Source organism: Aplysia californica, unplaced genomic scaffold, assembly GCF_000002075.1.
Source record: "Aplysia californica isolate F4 #8 unplaced genomic scaffold, AplCal3.0 scaffold00804, whole genome shotgun sequence".
Taxonomy (NCBI): domain Eukaryota; kingdom Metazoa; phylum Mollusca; class Gastropoda; order Aplysiida; family Aplysiidae; genus Aplysia; species Aplysia californica.
The window spans coordinates 164,292-187,784 of NW_004798074.1; the positions used below are offsets into that span (position 1 = coordinate 164,292).

At 40.1% G+C, this 23,493-nt stretch overlaps 1 protein-coding gene across 2 annotated transcripts; it reads left to right on the forward strand.

The window, feature by feature from the left end:
• The first annotated feature begins 72 nt into the window (after positions 1-72).
• Positions 73-22,687, forward strand: LOC101847290 (DCN1-like protein 4). 2 transcript variants are annotated; one of them, XM_013088753.2, is made up of 11 exons: positions 73-273; positions 2,651-2,712; positions 3,428-3,561; positions 4,779-4,846; positions 5,918-5,991; positions 8,175-8,266; positions 8,627-8,735; positions 9,534-9,638; positions 9,820-9,922; positions 10,529-10,619; positions 22,567-22,687. In XM_013088753.2, exons 3-10 carry the CDS (start codon positions 3,488-3,490, stop codon positions 10,606-10,608), a joined length of 705 nt encoding a protein of 234 aa, XP_012944207.1. In that variant the 5' UTR covers positions 73-273; positions 2,651-2,712; positions 3,428-3,487; the 3' UTR covers positions 10,609-10,619; positions 22,567-22,687. The 2 variants fall into 2 exon arrangements, with proteins under 2 accessions (XP_012944207.1, XP_012944208.1); XM_013088754.2 differs by having other exon boundaries at positions 10,529-10,615.
• Positions 22,688-23,493: the final 806 nt, after the last annotated feature.

Here is a 23,493-nt window from a genome sequence, read left to right on the forward strand (position 1 = left end):
CAACACAATGTTGTGCGCAGGTCTGAAATTTGTCTTCCGGTTTCACTGCACGTTTCATTTCCGGTCGTCGGTTTGTATGGAAAAGAAATTTGCTGAACCGTTGATTTTAGTCATGGTGAGACAGCAATGTCTATGACATTGTTGTTTTAGCCAATATCGTGCATTTTCTGAGCCAGATATTTTATTACATCCATTGTTAAAGATAAAGCGCTGCAGATCTTTTCAAATTTGTGAGGAGCCGTCTCAAACCTCAAGACAACGTTTCTGGGGACAGTGAGTTTTGATCATTATTTATCAATCGTTGATCAAGTTTCAACCAGCAGACGATTCGCTTTTGTTATCCTTTGACTTATATTAGTAGATGCCCTTCAACTTCAGTTCTTCGGCTTCTGCAGGCCTTAAAGATTGTCAGCTTGTTTTCATCTTCATATCAAATTGGTAGTCGACTTCAAAGTTTGAGCGAACACTGCAATCACATCCTGATTTGATTCTGATGATATTGTCACATAAGAGATCATGAAAGATGAGAATAACAAACTGTAAATGTAGGCTAAATCAACTAATAAGTGGCTTATTAGTCTGCGGTTTGATTCTCCGGTGCTTTTTCGGTAGTTCCCACCCCCCTTATTTGACTCAAATTTTGAGCCTGACCTAGATATCAAGATCGGTTCGGTCAAAATAAGGACGAAAACAGGCACGTCGACTTTAAAGATGAAAGCTATCTCCTATTTGCCTTGCCCTAGAGACAAACCGAAACCAGCTACAGGAAGTCATGTGATTGGATGACCCCAGGAATGACCTGTTTCAGCTTGTTCTCATGTTTGAGGGCCTTACTGGGTGCAAAAGTGACGCCCGATTTATTTACGAGTTCGGTCGCATTTTTTTGGTTTTCTCATGGATTCGGGCAGTATTTTGACATTCGGTCATTTTCAATTATTGTCACATTTGTTTCTTTGCAAGCTTAATAACATGATTTTTAATGTTTGTTATCAACACTTGGACACAATGATAGTTTGTCTAAAGTGGTATTCACCATTTATATTTATAGCTATTTTAATGAATATGTATCTGACCCACTCTACTATGTGGTATCTGACTCTACTACACTGGCATCTGGCTCACTCAACTACACTGGATCTGACTCGGCTACACTGATATCCGACTGTATTACACACTGGTATCTGACTCTATTACACTGGTGTCTGACTGAGTTAATATGATCTGACTCTACTATTATTTAAATTATGCACAAATTTTTTATTCTTTGTTATATAACCATTGGCTCTATATTATCTTATGTGCCCGAAAGATGAGAAACTACGGATTTTATGTTACAATCTGAGCACCCCCCCCTTTGGACGAAAACGGCGAGACTAAACGGCAAATTCTCTTTCATCCTTGACAGGGCCTCATATGCAAATAACTCTCCAGCCTTCAGAGTTTACCAAAACGTAGAATCCAGGTCACAGGCTCCTTCATCCATAACCAATGTTAACTCTTCCGGGGAAAGAGCTTTACGCTGTTTTGCTCAGTTGATGAAGAAAAAGCTGTCTTAAGGACTATTTTTAGCAAAATATCGCCATAACTGTTGTTTCAACGAAAGTAAGGGAGGTTGCTTTAGGTTTGTGTGCCACTCTTTTGGGGCTAGATTTGAAACAAAGTTTTAAACAATCTTTTTGTACTCCAGTGCCCGACAGCAAAAAAAAAAACGTGCTGCCCGAACCGGTACGATTACTCTAGATCTAGATCCATACACGATTGATTCAACGAAACCTAACAACTGCAAAACATTAAATTGTGATAAAATTCAGGGGGGCATGTTGAGTCTACTCTATTTTAGTGCATTGACATGTGACTGTAATTTAACCATTTCCTCTTTCTGTTGCCATTCCCTATTGAAAATAATGCCTTGTTTGTTTAGTGTGCTGCTATACTTTCTTTGTATTTTAAATGGTCATTTATCATAATTTATGGCTATTTAGAAACAAACTTTGCTCTCTGACCTTTAGGGTTCACTGGCTTTTCTTAATTTAAAGAATACACATAAATATTCTTGAATAGTGTGAATTCGTGGCAAAATGAACCGCTTCTTGTGTGGGTCCAAATGATTTCATTTTTTGTATTTACTCTACTTTTGTGCATTGACATGTGGCGGGATTTGGATTGTTCCCTCCATGTGGTGCCTTTTCCTCTATTGAAAATACCTTCAGCATATATAAGTCTGCAGCTGTACTTTCTTAACATTTTAAATGATTTCATGTGAAGTTAGAGTTGTGGTCTGCTTCCAGACAATATTTTGAGAGGCATCCATGATAGTGAAAAGAATTACACACGAACTTGACACTGCTAGAAGCAGTGAAGATCTCAAGATACATCTACACTTGTTCCATAATCAGCGCTTTGGTTTTTCCAGGCCAGTTACCTCTAAGGTGCAAGTTGTTAACTGATTTTTAAAGTAATTTCAGGAGTTCTCCACCTCAATATGATCATTTCCTTGTTTCTGAAGAATGTTTTAAGTTTTTAGGGGTTTTGGTTGTGTTTGAGTCATGATCTGCAAGGGGCTTTTTTTGTTGTTGTCTTTTTCAGCTACACATGAATGTTCTATATTTCCAGTGACTTACACTGAACCCTGTTTTGTGTGTGATTTCAGCTTGTACTGGAACACTGGATCAGAATATCAACTTGGGCCTACGTTCTAGGTTCACAACATTGGTACGTGGTCACTCCAATGTGAAAGGTTTTTATGTTGTGATGTTTGAATATTAGGTTTTCTATAAGGGCTTTAAGAAGAGGGATATAGTATGAAGCTGCAGTGGGTGTGGGTCAAGGTTGTAGAGGAATGGTTACAGAGAGAATACAATCCAGGGATTGAGAGGCTGGAATACTGATATTTTGTTTGTTTTTGAATGAGTTAAAAACACCTACCTGGCTGGGGTCGTGCTTGTATTGGGTGAAGGGTGAATTTATCCTTTATGGACACGAATAGGTAGAACTTTAGTTCAAGGTGACAAAATAAAAAAAACCTCTGGCAATATTTGTATTTTGTTTAGATATTTAAAACGCGCTGTTGAGTGGTTGGAGTTGGAGGAGAATTACCCCTCCTGTTGGTGTGGCATGGGTCAAGTTATCACCCCTCCAAACTAAAGGGGTAAGACAAAAGTTTTAGGTGCTATCTGGTCACTGTCAACATTTTGCTGCTTTGCAGTTTATGCCAGTAATATAATTGATATTAATGATAAAACTGTGATAAATTTTCATAGTATCTGGGAGTGTATGGAGCCTTAGTTACGATTTATACTGTTCTTGGAATTAAAAAGAGAGTATTTGGTATGAAGTTTTTTTCATTTTCAAATACATTTTTGCTCTTTACAGCACTGTTCACTTTCTGTTCCTTTAAGCATTGCCCAGTTTTTCTTTCTCCTTACAGAATCTCGGTTCTTCCGGGATCCCGCTCCGTGGACAGCGCTGCCCACCAAATCCTTTCATCATGCCGTCTCGACGGCGCAGACGTGAGGCCACAGTCCCTGATGAGGTTGCACCCAAGCGCAGCCGTACTCAGACGTGAGTTATTTAGTCATGGTAGTGTTGAGGCCAGTGGCACTGAGTGAGTTGGGTTTGAAGGGATCACCTCTTGAGTAGAGGCTCAGTTGTGTAGCATTTTGAAAAATGTATGAGTCATCGATTCTAAATATGGATTGAGTGTCTTTGTTTCTACTGGATAAAGAAATGTGTTGTTTTTATTAGTTTTGCCACTCTTGATCACTAGCACTTTTCTGTGTTTGACAGGATTCATGGTCATGAACATAAAAGAACTAAGGTTGACTTTGTCTTTCTCACTTTTCGTTTTCTGCTTTTGTTTTTGCTTAGCTTGGGTTAATAAGAATATTGTTATCACAAACCACAGTACAATTTAAAGATATTGTGACAACCCACAATTGTACAATTTGTTTTTAGGGGAATGTTAAAGAGGAAATTCGTTTTTTGATATTAAAGGCAAAGTTTCTTTACTCACTGACATCATGCCACAAGCATGTATGGGGCAACAGTAGCGACACTGGAGTTGGATTGCATGCATGTATTCTGTGTTTATTTTTCTCCATGTCAATATGTTTGTCGTCTTTTTTTATTTCTGATAACAGTGAAATATATTATGACTGTAATGATAGGGAGGCATTGCGCTGCCAAGAGCGAAATGCTCGCTTCTAAAGGGATTTGAAAACAACAACAACACCATGACTGTGAGGACCAGGCGTTGCGGTATAGCCTGCATGCCCACCATCTCCCCCAGCTGATCATAAAATTTTTCTGGACGATCTTGCCGAAAAGATATGTACATTTCGTGGCAGAGGAAATATTAAACTTCAAGAAAACATTTACATACACAGGGATATAATGAATAGTTTGTGTTTTATTGCAAGTTGGAAATGGTCAAAATAGTGCAACATAAGGTGCTCATAATGCACGGGGACCTACAGTTTCAATGTGTTTGTATGCAATTTGGAATCTTGAGGTTTTTTTTAGCTAAATTTTCTCAGTTGTTTTTCCTGGTTTAAGTCTACAAAGGTTGTGGAATGTGGGTGGTTGGCGGGTGCTCTGGTGTGGTTTGCTCCTTCTTTTCTATCAAACATCTGTCGTCTTTATCTCCCCTCCTTCTTTTTTGGGGGGGGTTTGTTACTCCCTTTTAACACCTCTAATACATCTATATGACCTTACTGTGTTTCAAGTGCCGTAAAACTGTTAAGAAAATTTTTTTAGGTTGTCTAATCTTTACTCTACAGACCCAGCAAAGACACAGCCACAGAGTTCAGCAAAAAGCGATGCTTGACTTGGTTCCAAGAATATTCAGGTACAGTGTGGACATTATGTACAGTCAAACATGATTTATTACAGTTGAACCTGTGTAAGACGGCCACCCATTGTCAAGGAGAAAAGTGGCCGTATAAGACAGGTGGCCGTCTTAGGCAGGACTGATCAAGATGAAGAAAACAAACCAATCTTTTCTGAGGTCCCACCCGAAGGTAGCCGCATTGTTGTTGTTGTTGTTTTCGCTGGGTTTTTTTCTTCTCTTTTTTTCTTTTGTTGCTGCTTTTGTACAAGGGTGACAGTAAAACGAAATGTGTGAGACAAGGAGGACCGGGTGCTATGGTAAAACAAACACACGTGTCGCTACTATTCGGAGAATGAGCGACGCTTCTGTCACAAGTTCAGGTTGACATCCTTTGTTACTTTGTTACAGACTGGGTAAACAGTGACCACTCATCTCACTTACGATTTGTGTGTATGAATTCTGGGCGGGGCTTATGGGTTATGAGGATCACACGCTTACCTCACCAGCAGCTGAAAATTAATTTTGTTACCTATTGGTCAACAGTGGGAGGGGCCTACGCAATATGATCGGTTGGAGGGACTACCTAACAACAACGACAGGTGATTAGATTATGACGGCTCGCCCACAACGCAAGAGCCCAATGCTTGATTTATGACAAAACGTAATGGAGTCACTAAGGTGGCCGTCTTAGACAGGTGTATTTGCTTTGTGTGATAGGGGTTGTGTGTTAAAATGTGATGGCCGCGGCCGCGTTGGACAGGTGCCCGTTTTACACAGTTAAATTATATAGAAAAAACGCAAGGGGGGAAATGGAAAGTGGCCGTCTTATAGGTGGCCGTCAGGGCAGGTTCGACTGTATATTGTACACAACCTGATTGTGTTCTTAGTTTTTGTACTGTTGCCTTTTTATACAAAACTTTTGAGGTTTTTTTACCAAGTTTTTGTTTTGGTTTGGGCCTTTTTTTTTTTTACTGCAAAAAAACAATTACTTTCAGAATGGTAAAGGAAGAAATCTTTTCAGGTTAATTTTTTTTATAAGGCTGTACTATATATAGATGAATCAAGTTTCTCATTGTTGTCATTGTTCAGGTCCTGATGATGACTGCCTTGGTCCTGAAGGAATGGAAAAATTTTGTGAAGACATCGGAGTGGAGCCAGAGAATGTAAGTGTCAGCTCTGTCCTCAGGCACCAACAGTACACAAAGGTCAAAGTTCACTTTTAATATATGAGATACTGCTCATTTGAACTTGTGATAAGCTGTTCCATAGCACTTTGCCGATCGGCGAGAGGGAGCAGCCGTCTGTTTTCCCCACAGGACACCGATTGACGATAGTGCAATACAGCAACAAAAACGCTGTAGGAGATCTCCTTTTAGACGTGTACATTTGTTAAAGTTTTTAACTTCCTTCCTGAATTGTTTGTGTGGCTTTTGAGAGTGGAAATCCATGTTTTTACAATTACAGTGAAAATATATTTTTAAATGTCGAGTAGGTCTGACATGAGTGCTGCTACTCTTGTGTGATTAATGTGCTAGATCTAATGTTTTTAGTTCTGATTCTGATTCCAATTTTCATGAACATGCGATTTGTCATGTTCAATTTTCTCATCAAAGTCCTGAGCATGTTTTATGACCTTTGTGTTTTTTGATGAGCTACAGATATAATATTGATGAGGGCTGGGACTACACAAATAATTTGATACCCGGTTATGAAAAAAATACCTGAGTACCCGTCTACCCGACATTTCAATTATCATTATGGTGTTTCTGTACTTCTCTGCCTGCTTGTGATTTCGTTTGGGTGTTTTTCCTTCAAATTCTTTAAGAGGCTTCAAGTTGAAGACTCATCAACTTTTATTATGCTTTTGCAGATGTTGCAGGATGCACTTTTTTCGTCTTTTTATTTTCTCAGAGTAATCCCGAGAGTATGACTTTCTTTGAGACATCTTGATAGAAACTGTGCTAAAATGACAAAGCCAAAGCTATTTAAACCCGTTTACTTCACATAATTCTTAGTAATTTTCCGCTTCTCCGTTAGATTCTTAGAACTGCACACTATTTGCTTCCATATATAAGGACATTGAAATTGAAACTATAGGCCTAGCCCAACCAAAGTATCTGAACGCTTCTTGGAAACTTTCTCTTAACATGCCCAAATGTGGCTTGTTTTGTGGTCTGCTGGTTTCCAGGGAAAGGAGGTATGAGTAGCAGTGGACACTAGTGGATATTGGCCAATATTGAATACTGTATTGACTAAGAGAGCTCAATATCTGAACGAAGGGAAGTAATTTAAGAGTAGTTGCATAGCATTAACGAAGGGGAGTAGAAAACCCGGGTACCCAACACAAATACCCTGGTAGCCGGTTTTGAGCTCTTTACCCGGTACTCACCCAGTCCTAGTATTGATGTTCCCATTTTGCTTTCTGGAAAGTGCAGACAAGGATTTCATGGGGGGTTCTTGTGGCCTAGAGGTTAAGGTGTTCCCCTCTCATTCAATAGGTCCCTGGTTCGAATCCGAATAGCGATTTTGTTATCTAAATTTGTTTCCTTTCCTGCTCTCTAGCAATGTTCTGTCGTCTGCTTTCGCCTCTTCTTTCTGCCCCCACCTCCTTTGCCCACACCTCTGGGCTCCTGACTCTTTCTGCTGCCTTTGTACTGCTACTCCCTGGCTCTTTGTTACTGCTGTCTTTCAGCTACACCCCTGATCTTGTGGTAGGAAAGATCTACACCTAGCCTTCTTGGACAAGGGTGAAAAATCTCGGAGGTCATGTGTGCAAGTTGCGCACGTTAAAGATCCCCTGGTGGCCCAAAATCGATAAGAGTAGGCTTCTGCGCCACCCAGGCAAAATTCAAAATTTTTTACCAATTGAAAATGTTTAATGTGTCCTGCGCGCTCATATGACCTTATGCAGTTGCGAGCGCCATAAAACACTTACCAAATATAAAATTAAAAATGTCATGCTGTGTGCGCAGCGTTGGTGAAAAGTGTTACAGTTAATTCATCGCTATAGCGCTACGTCAATAGATGTAATATTAGTCCATACTTAGAGACTGCCAATAGCATTATGTATACAGCAGATATGGGAATGTGGCAAAGCCCATTTCAACTTCGTATATTTAACTTTTGATTCAGTCTTTTTAAAGAAGTTTCATTTAAAAAAGTTTTTTTTTAATTTGTGAGGGCACTGTTGATTCTCCTGCTATATGGCGGTGATCTCTGGCAGTGCGTGCCGCTCTGTGTGATAACTGTAGTCATGAATAAGTTATCTTTTGGAGATTTACAAAACCATGTGTGTTTGTGTTGAGTTTTCATGTTAAATTCTACATGTACTTTCTACTCCTGGCAGATTGTAATGCTGTCCTTGGCCTTCAAGCTTAATGCCAAACGTATGGGATTCTTCACAGCTGAGGAATGGATGAAGGGCATGACAGAACTACAGTAAGTTATCAGTATGTCTAAGTGTTTGTTCTAATATCTAGCTTATGATATATTGTGCCATTAGTGGTCACTGAATTTTTAAGTATTGTTTTTGTTATTGCGAAAAATTTATTGTTTAGAGGCCCTGCTTGCTCACATTTAGGGCTGAATGAAATAAAACATTTAGCATTAAGCTTGCGAAAGGTTGGAGGTGCCACTGGCAGGTCAGAGTTCTTTTCCTTTCCTCTGTTGTTTCTATTTGTCTTTTTTACTCTTTCGCTGTGCGAATTAACAGTTGCTTGAAGTGATCGTCTTTTTTTAAACTAATGAAAAGAAGACAACAAGACTAGATTTCTCACAGTGACACTATTTTTTCCCCAGGTGTGACACAATAACTAAGCTTCAAAACCGACTGGACTACCTGAGAGCTCTGTTGAGTGACCCGACGTGTTTTAAAAACATCTACAGATTCGCCTTTGACTTTGCCAGGGTACATTTTTAAATACAGTGTTCATATGAAGTTTTCTTAAGTTTTTTTAAACATACTCTTTGGTTTTGGAGGGCTTGACATTTTTTAGATGTGTATAAAGCAGGTGGATGACATTTTGCCCTTTGTTGGGACCAAGTTTCTACAAGAGGAAGTAGTTTTTTTGTGCTACCGCTGTTATTACAACACTTTACATTTCCCATCATCCCTCCAGATTGTTGACTTTGTTGCAATGCCCTAACCACTCTTTGAGTTTTCTGTCTTATATTTTTTTCAAAGGGTATAATTTGATTTTCTTCTATGTAAAATTCCTCTTACATGTTGTCATTTGTAGTGTTAAGAGTCATGTGGGTGGTTGGCGGGTGCTCTGGTGTGGTTTGCTCCTTCTTTCCTATAAAAAATCTACCGTCGCTATCTCCTATCCTTCTTTTTTGTGTTTGTTGCTCTCTTGCAACACCTCTAATCTTCAGCACACACATAACCTTATTGTGTTGCTAGTGCCATAAAACTCTTACTGTGGGTGGTTAGCGGGTGCTCTGGTGTGGTTTGCTCCTTCTTTCCTATCAAACATCTATCGTCCTTATCTCCCTTCTTCTTTTTTATGTTTGTTACTCTCTTGTAACACCTCTAATCTTTTGGCGCTCATATGACCTTATGCAGCTGCGAGCGCCCTAAAACCCCTACTAAAAAGTTCTTGTCTATTTATGTGAATATTTGACAGGTCCAATTAAGGTAGAACCTCAGGGACATCAATGTGTCTTAGGTAGAGGTGTTACATATGCCTTATTTATTTTTTTTTAGGACAAAGACCAAAGAAGCATGGACATTGAAACAGCGAAAGCTATGCTGTCGCTGGTGCTTGGGAAGAACTGGCCTCTCTTTTCTTCTTTTCATCAGTTTTTGGAGGTGAGAAAACCAGCCCACATGAATTGATGTCTACTCTGAAGTAGTTAACTATTATTTTCTCGTTTCTTTTTTACCTGTGTTTATACAATTAACTGTGAAATGGTTATTACTACGTATAGTATCATTTGTTTTAAATAATGTCAGTTTCTCACCTGCTGTGTGTGTGTGTTTGTGTTTTCAGCAAGCCAAGTACAAAGTGATCAACAAGGACCAATGGTGCAACATTCTGGAATTTAGCCGTGCCATACAGTCAGACCTATCCAACTATGACGAGGATGGTGCCTGTAAGGACTTGCACCTTTTGCTTTCACTCATCATCATCGTCGTCGTCGTCATCATCATCATCAATTTCATCAGCATCACCTTTATCTTCTTCATAATCTTTATCATCAATATCGTTATCTCTACATTCTGCTTCACCTGTGTCTGTGATTTTGTTGTTGTTGTTGTTGCTCAAGAAACAAGTACCATAGTTGATGTCTCCCTATTTTTTTTGTAGCTCAAGAAGGAAGCACCATTATTATATATATAAATAACATTGTGTAAGTGGTTGAAAGGTGGTACTGGTAGGTCTTACTGCTTTTCTTTCCCTCTCTTCTTGCTGTCTGTCTGTCTCTCTTACTTTTTCCTTTCCATTAAATGACTGTTGTTGTGTCAATGTGCTTTATCTTAGTGAGTTAAACAAATGCTGTGGTAGTGTCTATGTTGCACTCTTGTTTTCCCTTAGTGACATGATAGTGTCTATAATGTCCAGTTCTAGTATTTCATTCATCACTTTTAGTCACATGATAGTGTTTATATCTTACTTTTGTTCTCCTCCAATCCCTTGACAGTGTCTATCCCACACTTGTTCTCCCCTAGTCACTGTGAGTTTTTTTGTTCCTCCCCAGGGCCCGTCATGCTGGATGAGTTTGTGGAGTGGCTCAAGGATCAGCGTGGTGTCTCTGGGGAGTCGGGCATGCCTACCTAGTGTTGATGTGTGTATGTGTTTGTGTGTGTATGTGTGTGTGTATTGTGGTCAGTCTGGGGAGCTATAAATTCCCATCTGGCCTCACAGCCTTTGTTTATGTCTGAGTGTGTGTGTGTGTGAGAGCTTGTGTGTGTGAGCTTGTGTGTCAGTGTCTGTGCCATGTTGTAAATTTGAATTTTTGCTGTTGTCTCCAGATGGCTGTCGAGTGCCTAGACTGTGACACAGATCCTAGGCTCTGCTGGTCATTTTTGTGTGTGTATATCAGTGTACAGCTGTTTGGTTTTGTGTGTGTGTGTGTGTGTAACAGACTGTGGCAGATAGTCCTATGTCTGCTGGTGCTGCTGATACCTACGTTCCCCCTAGACCCATATTGCTGAACTGTTTACCAGCTTTCTGTGTCCCGTGTTATCTGTTCCTGTCTCCTCGTATGATTTAAATCAGGTTTTTAGTGTACTATAAATCCGTCATGTGGGTGGTTGGCGGGTGGTCTTTTGTGATTTGCTCCTCCTTTCCTGTTAAAAATCTTATCTTCTCAATCGCCCCTCCTTCTTTTTTGTGTGTGTTACTCTCTTGTACCACTTCTAATCTTCGGCACTTATATGACCTTATTGTGTTGCAAGTGCCGTAAAACTCTTAGAAAAACTAAAACAAAAATATCTGTCATCGAAACTCTCCCTTTTTCTAAATGCTTTTAGCTTTTTGTGTGAAACCCAAGAAGCCATACAATCCCATCCCCCCACCCCCACTTATGAGAGCTAATCAAATTTGTTTTGTGTGTGTTTCGAGAATAGGGACTTTATTGGTCAAAGATGACAGTACAGTCACAGCTGGTTTTGTTTAGCATTGCTCATGATGTTGGAAAGGCATTGTGTTTTTGGGATGTGCCTAGTGCGATAATTATTGTGGCTGAGAGAAGGGTTTGGTTTATGATAGAAGAAAGTAGAAGACATGGTATTGTTGTCAGTGGGATGTGGCTTGTGGTAGAACTCTTTTCACTGACAGATGATGCTATGCTGTGACTTCTTGTAGGTAAAGGTGACTGGAAACTGTACAGGGGGGGGAGGGGAGAGTTTTGCTTTCTTTGAAATGCTTTTCTGCACGATCTGTGTAGAATTCCCAATGCTCAGTGGAATGAACAATGTGTAGGTGAACACTCTGAGCCTTGTAGGTCGAATGGGGAATGGAGAAAAAGAACAGTTGGAATAAAAGTGAGTGATATTTTTTTTTTTTAGTAATTGCTGGAATATGTTAGGGGGAAAACAGTGAGGAGGGCTGAGTGTAGACTAATTTTAAGTGGGTTGCAAGAGTTATGATATACTTTTGACCAGGGAGGGTTATTTCCCTTTGTCCTCAGCAGACACGAGTGTAGACCGGCCTCCTGCCTCAGTGCCACATGAAAGTGTTAGATAACTTGTTTTTACTTGTTCCTACTTGAGCTAATGTTTTACGTGTAATGTAAGGCCATTGTTGTAGCACATTGCCTGAGTTATAAGTTCAGCTGCTGTGTTGAATTGTTGTTTCATCCTCTTTTGACGCCAATATGATTTGATTCGCCAGCAAAATATTTTATTTGCTTTATACGGATGTATTAGCTTGTAATTATGTAATTAGTTTGGGTATGTTTGATCAGGTTTTTCACGGAATTGAACGTGAGAGATGTGTGATTGGTATAGTGACAGATGTATGATGACTATGATTGTGCTGGGTGTAAGAGATGTATGATATATTGTAACTACATATTACGATTGTGCAGGTGAAACGCTTGTTTCACTTATTAGGTCTTTGTTTTTTTTTCTGCTCTGGCTTGGGAATTTTTTTTTTTTCCTCAATTGGGTGTGGGAAATTCGTGTGTCCTTGCTTGATATTTGCAAATGAAGCTCTGTCAGCCATGGGTTAAGGGCTGAAGTTGTGTTGTAGAACTGCTTAGTTTATTATTGCCATAATAGTTTTTTTTAACGGCTCATGTAAAAGATTCCCAGTGCATAAGATTGACAAATGGCATGACCTCATTAATGCAGTATTACTTAGAATGTGGCTATTTATGTGGCTGACAGACCAACGTCTGCTGATGGTGGGTAGTAAATGAGTATTGTTGGCCTTCTGTTTGGGTGTATGCGCAGGTAGCAAAAATTCTGATGATAAAGATTGTGAATGTGTAGTTGTTAGGATTACCATGGAGCGTTGTGAGCAGCTTTAGCAGAGGAACTGTGGCTTGTTTCATTTTTTTCGTGGATTGACTCCAGCAATGTATTTTACTCGGTCGTTTGTTTCATGCCAGAGCTGTATGTATATTGATTTAATGCAGTCCTCTTGTATTGTGTTACGTTCTGTCTCTGGTTCAGACTTTTTTCCCCATTTCATCTGCTGACGACTTGCTAGTATTGACATATCCTTGTTTTATTTGCCTATTATTGGGATGGTTGTTGAGTAGACTACGTTGATCATTGTTGAGTGGACTGTCATGATGCTTGTTGGGTGGACTGATGGTTATTGAGGAGTGGACTTTCATGATGGTTATTGAGTGGACTTTCATTTGTTGAGTGGACTTTCATTGAGTGAAGTTTCATGATAGTTGTTGAATGGAGTTTTATGATGGTTGTTGAGTGGACTTTCTTGATGGTTGTTGAGTGGACTATCTTGATGGTTGTTGAGTGGACTATGAAGCTGAATGCTGAGACTCTGCCTTGTTGCTCAACACACCCAATGTTCCCAGGGAAAGAGCCAGTATCTCTGTTGTGACACAACATGCTTGTGCCTGATGTGTATATATATCAGTGATTGTGTGTCACAGCACGCTTATGTCTAATATGTCTACTGTGGACACAACACACGTATCTGATGTGTCTATGGTGGATGCAACACTCATGTGTTTGTGTCGGTTATTATGTATCCCCACATTTATGTTTTTAACTCACTCACCTCCATTGCCGCTCCAGTGTCGGTCAATAGGCTTCGACCACTCACCACCACTACCGCACCCGTGTCAGTCGTGTATTTTCCTCTTTATTTTTACTAATAGCTGACACATATGCGGCAATGGTCTAGCACAATTACCAGAGTAACATCCCTTTGACCACTCAGAGCAGTTTCATGGTAATACAATGATTTCCCTTCAAATTCTACCTATTTTTGGAACAGGAATTCCCTTTCTCTCATTCCTGGGTTTTGTTTTGAGCATCAGCTGCCTGAGTCGATCAAACACTAACGTGATGCTTATGCCGAAGTGAATTGAAAATGGCTCGTAAAACTTTTGAGATTTTGAATCCATAGGATTCAATGAACTCTGATTCTGATGATGAAGTGCAAATTTATGGTAGCTATGGTAGTTTGAGATGAGAGAAAGAGGCAGATCACCTGTCGACAGCAGTAGGATAGTACTAATGCTAGTACTACTACAAGTACTAGTGATTCAAGTGGTGACGCTTCAAATAACGTAGCCTAAGTCATCATAAAATAATCAATTCAGTTTGCTTTGTTTTGTTATATATTGTTGTGTGTATATAAAAGTATTTTTAGGACAGAAACAGCAAAAATATTGTACTGGCTAGTTTGGCCCCCAAAAAAGTTTCCGTCTCAAAAAGTTTTCTTTTTTTTTTTATCTGTAAAATATGAACAAATTAACATAGAGTCAAAATATTTTCTGTTCTGTAAAGCTCAACATCTCCTACTGTAACTGGTCAATTTTCATAAATCTAAAAATGAGTAGGTACAGAGTAACTTAATTTTTAAAAAGGTAAAAAAAGTTGGCAGGCAGCAGCTTGGTCTGAGCTAAGGCGCTGGCAGCGAGTGAGTTAAGTGAGACTGTGTTCTTACATGTCTTTGTCTGTTGTGTTTGAAGTTGACCCAACATGCATGTATTCGAGTTCCGAGTAGGTTGGCGTAGATACAAGCCTGTGTCTGATGTGTGGGTGGTGGGCACCAAACCCCTGTGTCTGGTGTGTTAAAATGGGTGTGCCTGGATTCGCACCTTTGAGTGAGTTTGGTGAAGCTGTTTACCGACGTGTGCAGGAGACGTGAATTCGATTCATTTTGGGATACAAATTTTATCGGGTATCTCTGTCTTTCTGCTGGAATGTTGAATCCCTCTCATCCTGGGTTGGCCCGCCTCTTAAATGACTTAAATGGTGTTGATGGGTACGTAAAATTTCTACTATTATATTTTTTAGAACAGACCATGCCTGTGTCTGAGTGCATTATTGTCTACGCTCAATCCAGGGCGTGTTGTATTCCATTTTTCTCTGTTTGTCATCATGTTCATGAGGCAATTGCTTCAGTTATTATTATTTTTTCTTTTGTGTGGCCTTGAGAAAATGAGAAAGATATGTCTGCACCCATGATATGTATACATTTTAACAGAAATAATCTTCTGCAATATAGATGTTTTTATAGTCTCCATGTGTACTAAAGTTGTACCAGTAAGATCCAAGTGCTTCAAAGAACTGTATGTACCCCATCACATAAGCATGATATCTTTGTTGTTGTACATAGAATATCTTGACAACTCTTCACTCAAACTATCCAGTGTTCATACCTTGTCAAAATATACGAAGGGGAGGGGGGGGGGTAAATGATGCCATACTCTACCATGTTCCCCAGTGTCTCTGTGCATCTGTGTGTATGTGTTTGTGTGTGAGGGAGCATTTGTGTGACTGGATGGCCAATGATATATGATGATGCAAGTTGTATGTATATATAATCTCTACTGTCGTTTGAGACAGATAGCTGTACATGTACATAATCGTCATTTTTTTTTGTCTTGTCGTGTTGGAAAGTAGTAACAAACAGTTAGCCTTGGGCATTCTGGTTTAGTAAGTATGTACACAATCGTCCAACTTTTTCTGCCTCCTAGTCCTAGTGTTTTACCGAGAATGGAATAAAACTAGGAGTAGCAAAGATAGAGACAGCACTGTGTACTGTATTGTGTAACCCTTGTAGTCAAGGGTAAGGACTCACATGCTCAAGTGGTGTCTGTGGTGTAGTGGTTAGGTGCTTTTCTATTCTCTGTCAAGTGCAGAAGGTCTGAATGTGATTCCTGTGTTGGAAAGAATTTTATCAAGTATCTCTGTCATTTTGCTGGGACATTGTATATCCCTCTCAGGTGGGGTTTGTCGAAGCCCGCTTCCTGAAAAATCTTAAGTTGTAATAATGGAGGCATAAAAAATGCCTACATTTACAAAAAATGATTCTCTCTCATAAAGTCCCTGTACCGATAGTCAACTGTGACTGCCAATGTGAAAGACTGGCATGGGTCTTGGTACCTCAGGACCAGAAGGGATAACAGGGAGGTAGTAGTGGTGGGGAGGATTATTTATTATCTCTGGGGCCTGGGACACCCCTCAGAAATCAGAAATATTAAGTACTAGTCTGTAGTTGAAAGATGTAACTAATATATGATAGGGTCTCAGGAAGTGTTTTAATTGCTTCTCATGGAAGTTCGACGTGTGGAGGTGACCATTATATACTCGCACATTTATTGTAGTTTTCTGTTTCTTCACCTATTGTTGCACTGGCATTTGTGGTGAAAGCTGTTTTATTGAGTGTCTCCTCAGTCTCTGTTGGGATGTTGTGTCCCTCTCAGCCAGGGTGGAAGCCCACCTCCTAAATAATCAAAATTTTGTTGATAAGGGCATAAAAAACTTATATTAAAAAGAAAGTCTTTAAATTTTAAACCTTATTGCAATTGCAGGCCTTAGTACTGAGGTAAAAAAACAACCGTAGTCCCTGAAAGGGTTTGTTCTGAAGTGTGGCACGTCTGTAGCAGTGATGCTAATCTTCCTCCGAGGAATTTCGGGTTTTTTAGCTTTCCGGGGAAATTTCTCCGCGGTCTGGCCTCCTCCCAAGTCTCACGAAAGTCGGGGTGCCGATGTATGCGAAAATGTAATTAAAAGAGCGCGAATTCTTAATTCGGAGAAGCAATCATCGTCATCTCGCCATGGAAACTGAAGCCCCTCGCAGTCGGAACAAAGATTCAGAATGTGTGGTTGGTCATTTAAAAAAATGACACCCATGCATGCGAATGCTTCGCGGAAAGATTGATGACTAAATACCATCTTTTCAGTGGTGGAGAACTATAGAGCTTTGAAGGGCTTTCCGTGGTATATTTTTGGCCTTTGGCGTTTTAATAGATATCCTTAAAAAATATCGTCGATGTTTTGGAGGATCATTTTTAACACGAAATATGTAGAATACCGGCCAAAAAAATGTACTAATAGAAAGATCAGTTCATTTTCCTTTCGTCAAACTCGGAAAGCATCCCCCCCCCCCCCCCCCCCCCCCTTCCATGCAGGGAGCATTCAGTACACTACAGTATAGAGCCGTTTCGCTCGCCGTGGGAGCCGGTGTGGTGCCGGCGGGTCAGTGCTCGGTGTTTTTGTCGAAATAACGACAGATCATCGAGTGGGTGATTGATTGGTGCTCTAGTGTGGTCTGCTCCTTCTTTCCTATCAAACTTCTATCGTCCTTATCCCCCCTTCTTCTTTTTTATGTTTGTTACTCCCTTGTAACGCTTCTAATCTTCTGGCACTCATATGACCTTATGCAGTTGCGAGCGCCGTAAAACCTCTACTAAAACTAAAAAAACAGATCATCGTATTTTAGGCGATAAAATACTGATTTGTAATGATCTTACCTTACAGCCTTAAAAAAAGTAAGGCTTCATGATAATTATGTTATAGTGATTGTACTCTGTTAATGTGGAGATGTTTGGTGCACTTGGTACTTTTTTATTGTCTGTCAAACATGGGGTTGCAGCCAGTTAGCGACTTTAGCAATATTTTATCATGTTTAGAACAGCTGCCATTTTCTTAAAAATTGACTCTGAGGTAAAAGAATGGTACTAATATTTTCAAGAGACATAGGCCTTTCATACGTAACAGATAAAGTTGGCATACAGCTACTTTGAAAACTTTGTTTCTGATACCTACTAATTCCTCCCTAGTTTGGTCGCGGCACCGATGGTTTTCCTCCTTTTCGACTTTTTGTCATTATAGCATCACTGCTGTAGTCTTATTAATGGTCTTTTTATAATTACTGAGTAGGATGACAATAATGACTTATTATATATGTATGTAAATGATGTGTATAGGTGTAAAGTATATATCCTGTTTGAATGATATTTCTATCGTGGGAAGGTGAGGTTGTGATTTTGTGAATGTGAGGGCAGCCATATTGGTTTGGTGCTAGCTCGAACAGTCAGAGGGGAAGCAGCTTGCATGTTATTACTAATGTTATATGATCAAGTTCGTGAGGTTGTTTGTCGATCAGACCGTCGTGTGAGTTTCTTCCCCCTCCATCAGCTGCTGTCACTTCCTGTATGTATAGTGTACAACACACAAACTTCCTTTCTTCTCACTTTGGTTCCCTCTTCTTTTTTTTCCATAGGAACTGTATTCAGTCTGTTTTTTTTGCAAGGTCTGCTTTCAGTTCAAATTGTGGCCAATCTGGTTGATGGGAAAAAATGTAGCGTTTGATTTATTTTTTCCAGTGATAGGTCAGTCTGGTGTTGAAATCTCTCAACTGTCATGTTAGTCATGTTGGCCCTGGAATCTGGAACATTGTTTTCATGACCAGATTGCTGTTCTTGTCTTTCCTACGATCTGGAGCTCTTGGATTTTGTCATACAAGTTTGAAAATATATCATTTGCACATATCATTGGCAAGTTCTTGAAATGTGTAGTAAGTTCAGAAAGCAAAATTTAACAGAAGAGAGAAGAAACTGTTTCATTCTTTTAACATTCAATTGTACCTACATTTTGTATTTTTTTCTTGCTCTTTTCAGCATATATATGTAGAATTTGAATTTCAACAAGGTGTTTCTTGAGCACATAACTGATACCACAGATCAAGGAACTGCAGTACAATTTTTAAAAGAATTTTGGGCTTATTGGGCCTACATTTTAACAGTTGTCTGATGACATGTACTTGATGTGTGCAAAGAAAGACCTTTTCTGATGTGTGCAGAACTGGACACCGGGCTCTGTCTGTTTTTCTATTGATGTTGGGTTAGCATTTTGTGTGTAATGATACCTGGTACAGTAGTCTCCACCTAAAGGCACGGTGCTTGGGAGAGCTCTTTAGCATGCTTTATACGGAGCTTACGTTTACATGAACTTGTGCAAAGGGAGGAAGGGACGCAGTCATCTCAACACCTTGATATTCTAGTGACCTCCCTTGGGGGTGGGGGTCACTTTGGCTTACAATGTGACTGTTTTGTGAAGGATTCCCCAACTATGTACGGTTAAGAATACAAAGGCGTCGAATTGGTGGGTGGGGGGCAAAAAGACAGACTCAATGTAATGATATGCACCTTAAAATGTCAGGAACAGATAGCCTAAGAGAAAACATAGAGACGACGGCCCAGCCATGTGGCTTTCGAAGCAGCCACCCCCGACTGTAAATTCATGGACGACATCAGAATCATAGATGATCCCTATATTCTGAGAAACATTTCTCTTATGATTCGTTGAACAAGTACATTATAAGTTCAAGCGCAGCTGATTAGGCTTACTTGACTATTCTTTTATCCTATAGAGGCCCATCTAGCGTTTTTGTTAGTTTTTCATATTCACGCGTGTTGCGCATCATAAGCCTAGGTTTAACTAAACATACCATGCAGTCAACTAAACACCAGTCAGAAAACTTCTCTCAAAGATGAATTTTCAGTGGCCAATGAATAAAAAAACATTTCACTTACTTTCAGTCCCCCATCCCCCCAACATTTCTAGACCTATGTGTATCTTGAAAGTTGGGTGTGAAAACACTTGTCGTCACTCTCTTTGTTCGGCATGAGGGGCAGTCTCACCAAATATCCAGTTTTCTTATACAAGCTGTGCAGGTTGTAGCGAACATTTCCCCTTGTCAGGCTTTACCTGTTGGCGTGTTTTGTGGATCAGAGCGTGCGTTTAGAGTAAGTGACTGTGCGTTTGTACTTCTAAATTATTGTTAAAAAATACATCAAATGACTCAGCGTTCTTTTGTATGGCGTGCGTTTATGTGGAGACTACTGTATAACCAGGTCTAAAGTTTCTTTGTTGACCATTGGTCACTACAGTCTGCTTACTTTGCTGAGAGATCAAACTAGAGGTGCTTGTGTATGGGTGGAGTGTTTGTCAGAGTGTGTCCAGAAGTCCCAAGTCAACGTTGTTTTAGTACAACTCTGGCATGTAAAAATCCAAGTTTGCCTTTAGTTAAAATAAAATGCTTGTGAATGTGATGTACTGACTGAGGTAACTACTGACATAATGAGAAGAGGAAAAAAATGTTCTGCCCCAGTAGTCTCTGCCTATGCACAGTCTTCAAGGGCATGTATTGCACTCAGTACCCCTTTAGCATCATGTGAGAATTTTAGCCAAATATACCTCAAAAATAAATAAAATGTATTGTGAAAATGATGTGAATACAGAACCCGTGGTAAGACCTACCAATGGGGCTTTCCAACCTCCCGAATAATAATAATAATAATAGATAGCATTTGTATAGCGCTAATCCCCGCTCAACAGCAAGCTCTATGCTCTTCAGTCTATACTATTACTTTTACCCCAGCAGACCTGAGAGCATTCTGAAACAATTTCAACTTCTTGAGAAGCATGCAGTGCAAGAAGTCAAGAAGCCATTTATAGTAGGCGCTAAGACACTAACATACTGACAAGATCTTTCGCTGTCTATGGCCAGGTACCCATTCCCACTTGGGTGAAGTAAAGAAAATTCGTGTAAAGTGCCTTTACCAAGGACACTTTGGGCCTGCGGCTCGAACATCCGACCCCGCAACCTCACGATTACGAGTCCGGTAGCCTGTCCACTAGGCCACTGACGTAAACACACTGTTCTTGAAAGAGATCCAGAGGATATATTTTTGTATGTGTGGGCTATCAACAATCAACCATACTTTCTGGCAGAGACTTGTCACAATTAGGACGTTGACAGTAATAGATTTATACAGTCGGTGGCATCAGACGAGGAGCCTAAACAGATGCTCATACATTTTGTAGATGCTAGAACAAAATAAGGACAGACAACTTTAAGATAAGATAAGATACTTTATTAAGAGACTTCTGTAGAGCTTGGTTTACAGATACAATCACTGAGGTAGTTGGATGGTACAGATCATAGAAGCCTTACAGTCAGAGGGGGTTTAGATTGTCTTGTCCAAGTAGTGAGGGACTAATGTGACAAATGTACTCCTGTCCATTGTTTCCCCATAGGCCCCTATACACCCTGTTGCTATTACTATTGCTGCCGGTTGTGTCTGACAGAGCTCTGCATTTAGACCCTGAGTGTCCTCTAAGGACAGTTCTTGATCATCTTGTGTATGCAACCATGTTGTTATGGAAATGAATTCTGTAAATAAAATGTTATCATGACTGGTGTGTCGGGTTTTTTTTATGCTCAGTAATATTATTAGTAATAATATATTGTTGCCGTCTATGCCCAGAATATAATATAAAGTTAAAAACAGTTTGTGAGTAGCTTCCACATTTGAATTTGATCTGTCGAAGTCTATATGAACTTTCTTTTACTAATCAAAAGATTTCTTTTCTCTATAATTTAAATTGCCTAAGAACCCATCTAAAAATAGAAATCTGCCTTAGATAGAACCCTCTTTGAGCTCAAGGCAATCACCTTTTCTGATCTTCTATACCATACCTGCACTGGTTTGGGAAACAGGAGAGGGGTTGGCATGGACAAGAGGAGAATGAAATGTACACACTCCATGCTGCTCAGTCACATTGCAGTTGTCTCTTTAAATTGAAGACGCAATCACTTGCTCTTCTCAAGGAAACAAAGCGTCTGATTGCCTTTTTTACAAGCTGGCCCATTCACTGTCATTCGTTCTCTTCCCTTACACGAGTATATAAGTATGATAACTGTTACTGAGTCATAGTTTCAATATTACTATCCGTGAATATCAAAGCATAATGACAATGTTGCTTTGTAAAATTTCAACTTTGAAGCCTCTGGTAGTGCACTTCCACCCGGAACAATGCACATCACTCAAATCTGGTGTTGTTTACTCCTTCTCTCTGTCAACAAACATCAATATTTTTATCTCTCCTCCTTTTCTTTTTGTTGCTCTGTTGTAATACACTTTATGCACCTCTAATCTTTAGCACTACAGTTGGTGTCGCAACGAGGCAATCCTTAATCCTACTCCGGGGCAGTGCCACTGGCTGTAGTGTCTTTAGGCCTTTCCCAAAGGGGGGACATTTCCCGTTCAAGCACAGTAGAATTTTAAATGGGCTGATTCATGTCACGCTCATAACTGCCTGATCTACAACAGGGAACTGCTGCTTTTTCTTTCTTAATCCTTACTATTATCATTTTCCTTCTCTTCTTTTGTATGTTTGTCACTCTCTTGTGAACTGCTAATTCCGGGGAGCCTTGATACATTGTAGTCAAAGCAGACTTTGTGCTGTTGAAGCTAGAGAGGTGAGCAGAATAAGTCTGATTCCCTGTACTGTAAAGACTTCTCTGTTAATTGACACCCACCCCTTGGCGCTCATATGACCTTATGCAGTTGCGAGCACCGTAAAACCCTCTACTATAAAAAAAAATCCTTAAACTTAATCCCTGATTTTCTCCTCTATATATCTTTGTAAATGAATGTCTGCTCCAACGAGGTTGCAAACAGACCGAAGTCGCTTTCAACGAGGTTGTGATAACTAAAAAACAAACAATTAATGATAATGGCCCCTAAAGCGAAGAATTTTTCTTTCTCTCCATTTCATGCGAAGCACAGGGCCCATCCTCCATCCCTAACACATTGTATTGTTAGATCTAGTGTGCCTCGTAATATGGGCCCCAAAGCCAAGAGGATGGGTGAGGATTGGCTGGCCTATGGTAGGGAAGGGAGGGGGTGGGTGGGAATGTGAAGCGGGCTGTGTGAAACTGGATGAACTCTGACTGGATGAGTAGGTCTAGATCGAGACCTTCATTTTTTTTCAATTTTCTTTTCTTCCCCAGATCAAAGTCTTCTGAGATGCACACAGGAAAAGTTCAGGTCTGTTATGGGAAAACATTCCAGCTTGTGTATTCTTCTAGCTGTCAGAATTTTATGCTAAATTAAATTGGTTTAACGCCTCTATCAATCCTGTCACTGTAAGTAGTAAGGCTATTTAAGAAGCAGGACCTTGGAATTTGGCATCCATCTCTAATAGGATGAGCCTAATGGGCGGAAAGTCTTAAAAACTCCCCAAAATATTTCAACCAGGGCCATTCGCTCCATAGTACAGCATGATACCAACCAAGTTAACGGCTGGCCCCGGGTGTCTGTGACCACTGTCTGCCCAGTGGGTACAGCACCAATTCCAGGTGACATGAAACTGTTTCAATCTCAGACCCTGACAGAGTCCACTTAAAATAAATTCACGTTAATAATAAAAAGCTTACTTGTAAATACACTGATTCTAACACAAGTTTCATTTCCGTATTCAGTATATTTTTTTCCTTAGTTTAATAAAATAATTTGAATAAACTCGGTAAACACAATCACCAAAGACCATACATGTGCATACAGTAGAATATGACTATAGCGGCACCCGCTGCAGCGGGACCCTCCCTACAGCCAGACTTGCCCGGAATCCCCCTTTTTTTAGCCTTAGATGTAAACTCAATTACCTGTGCTCGGGTATAATGGGGCAAGGAAAGTCCTGAACTTGGAAACAGCGGGAGAGATCAAGCGAGCTCTAGCTAAGGGGGAAGGTGATTGGGGGGTGGGGGTCTACTGTAAGTGGGCTCCAAACAGGAAGTTGGTGATGCTGCTTTGTGATTGGCCAGTCCGTGATGAGTGAGGTGGGGCAAGCGACAGAGAGGGATGGTGCGGAGAGACATGTTTTAGGCGACGATAGGCCTAGCCCCAGGCGTAGGCTGGGCCAAAAAGTAAAAGAAGAG

Coding starts and splice junctions, on each gene's coding strand:
- LOC101847290 (XM_013088753.2), top strand. CDS start 3,488: ATGCCGTCTCGACGGCGCAGACGTGAGGCCACAGTCCCTGATGAGGTT. Junction 4,847..5,917: donor TTGGTTCCAAGAATATTCAG/GTACAGTGTGGA, acceptor GTCATTGTTCAG/GTCCTGATGATGACTGCCTT. Junction 5,992..8,174: donor TCGGAGTGGAGCCAGAGAAT/GTAAGTGTCAGC, acceptor TACTCCTGGCAG/ATTGTAATGCTGTCCTTGGC.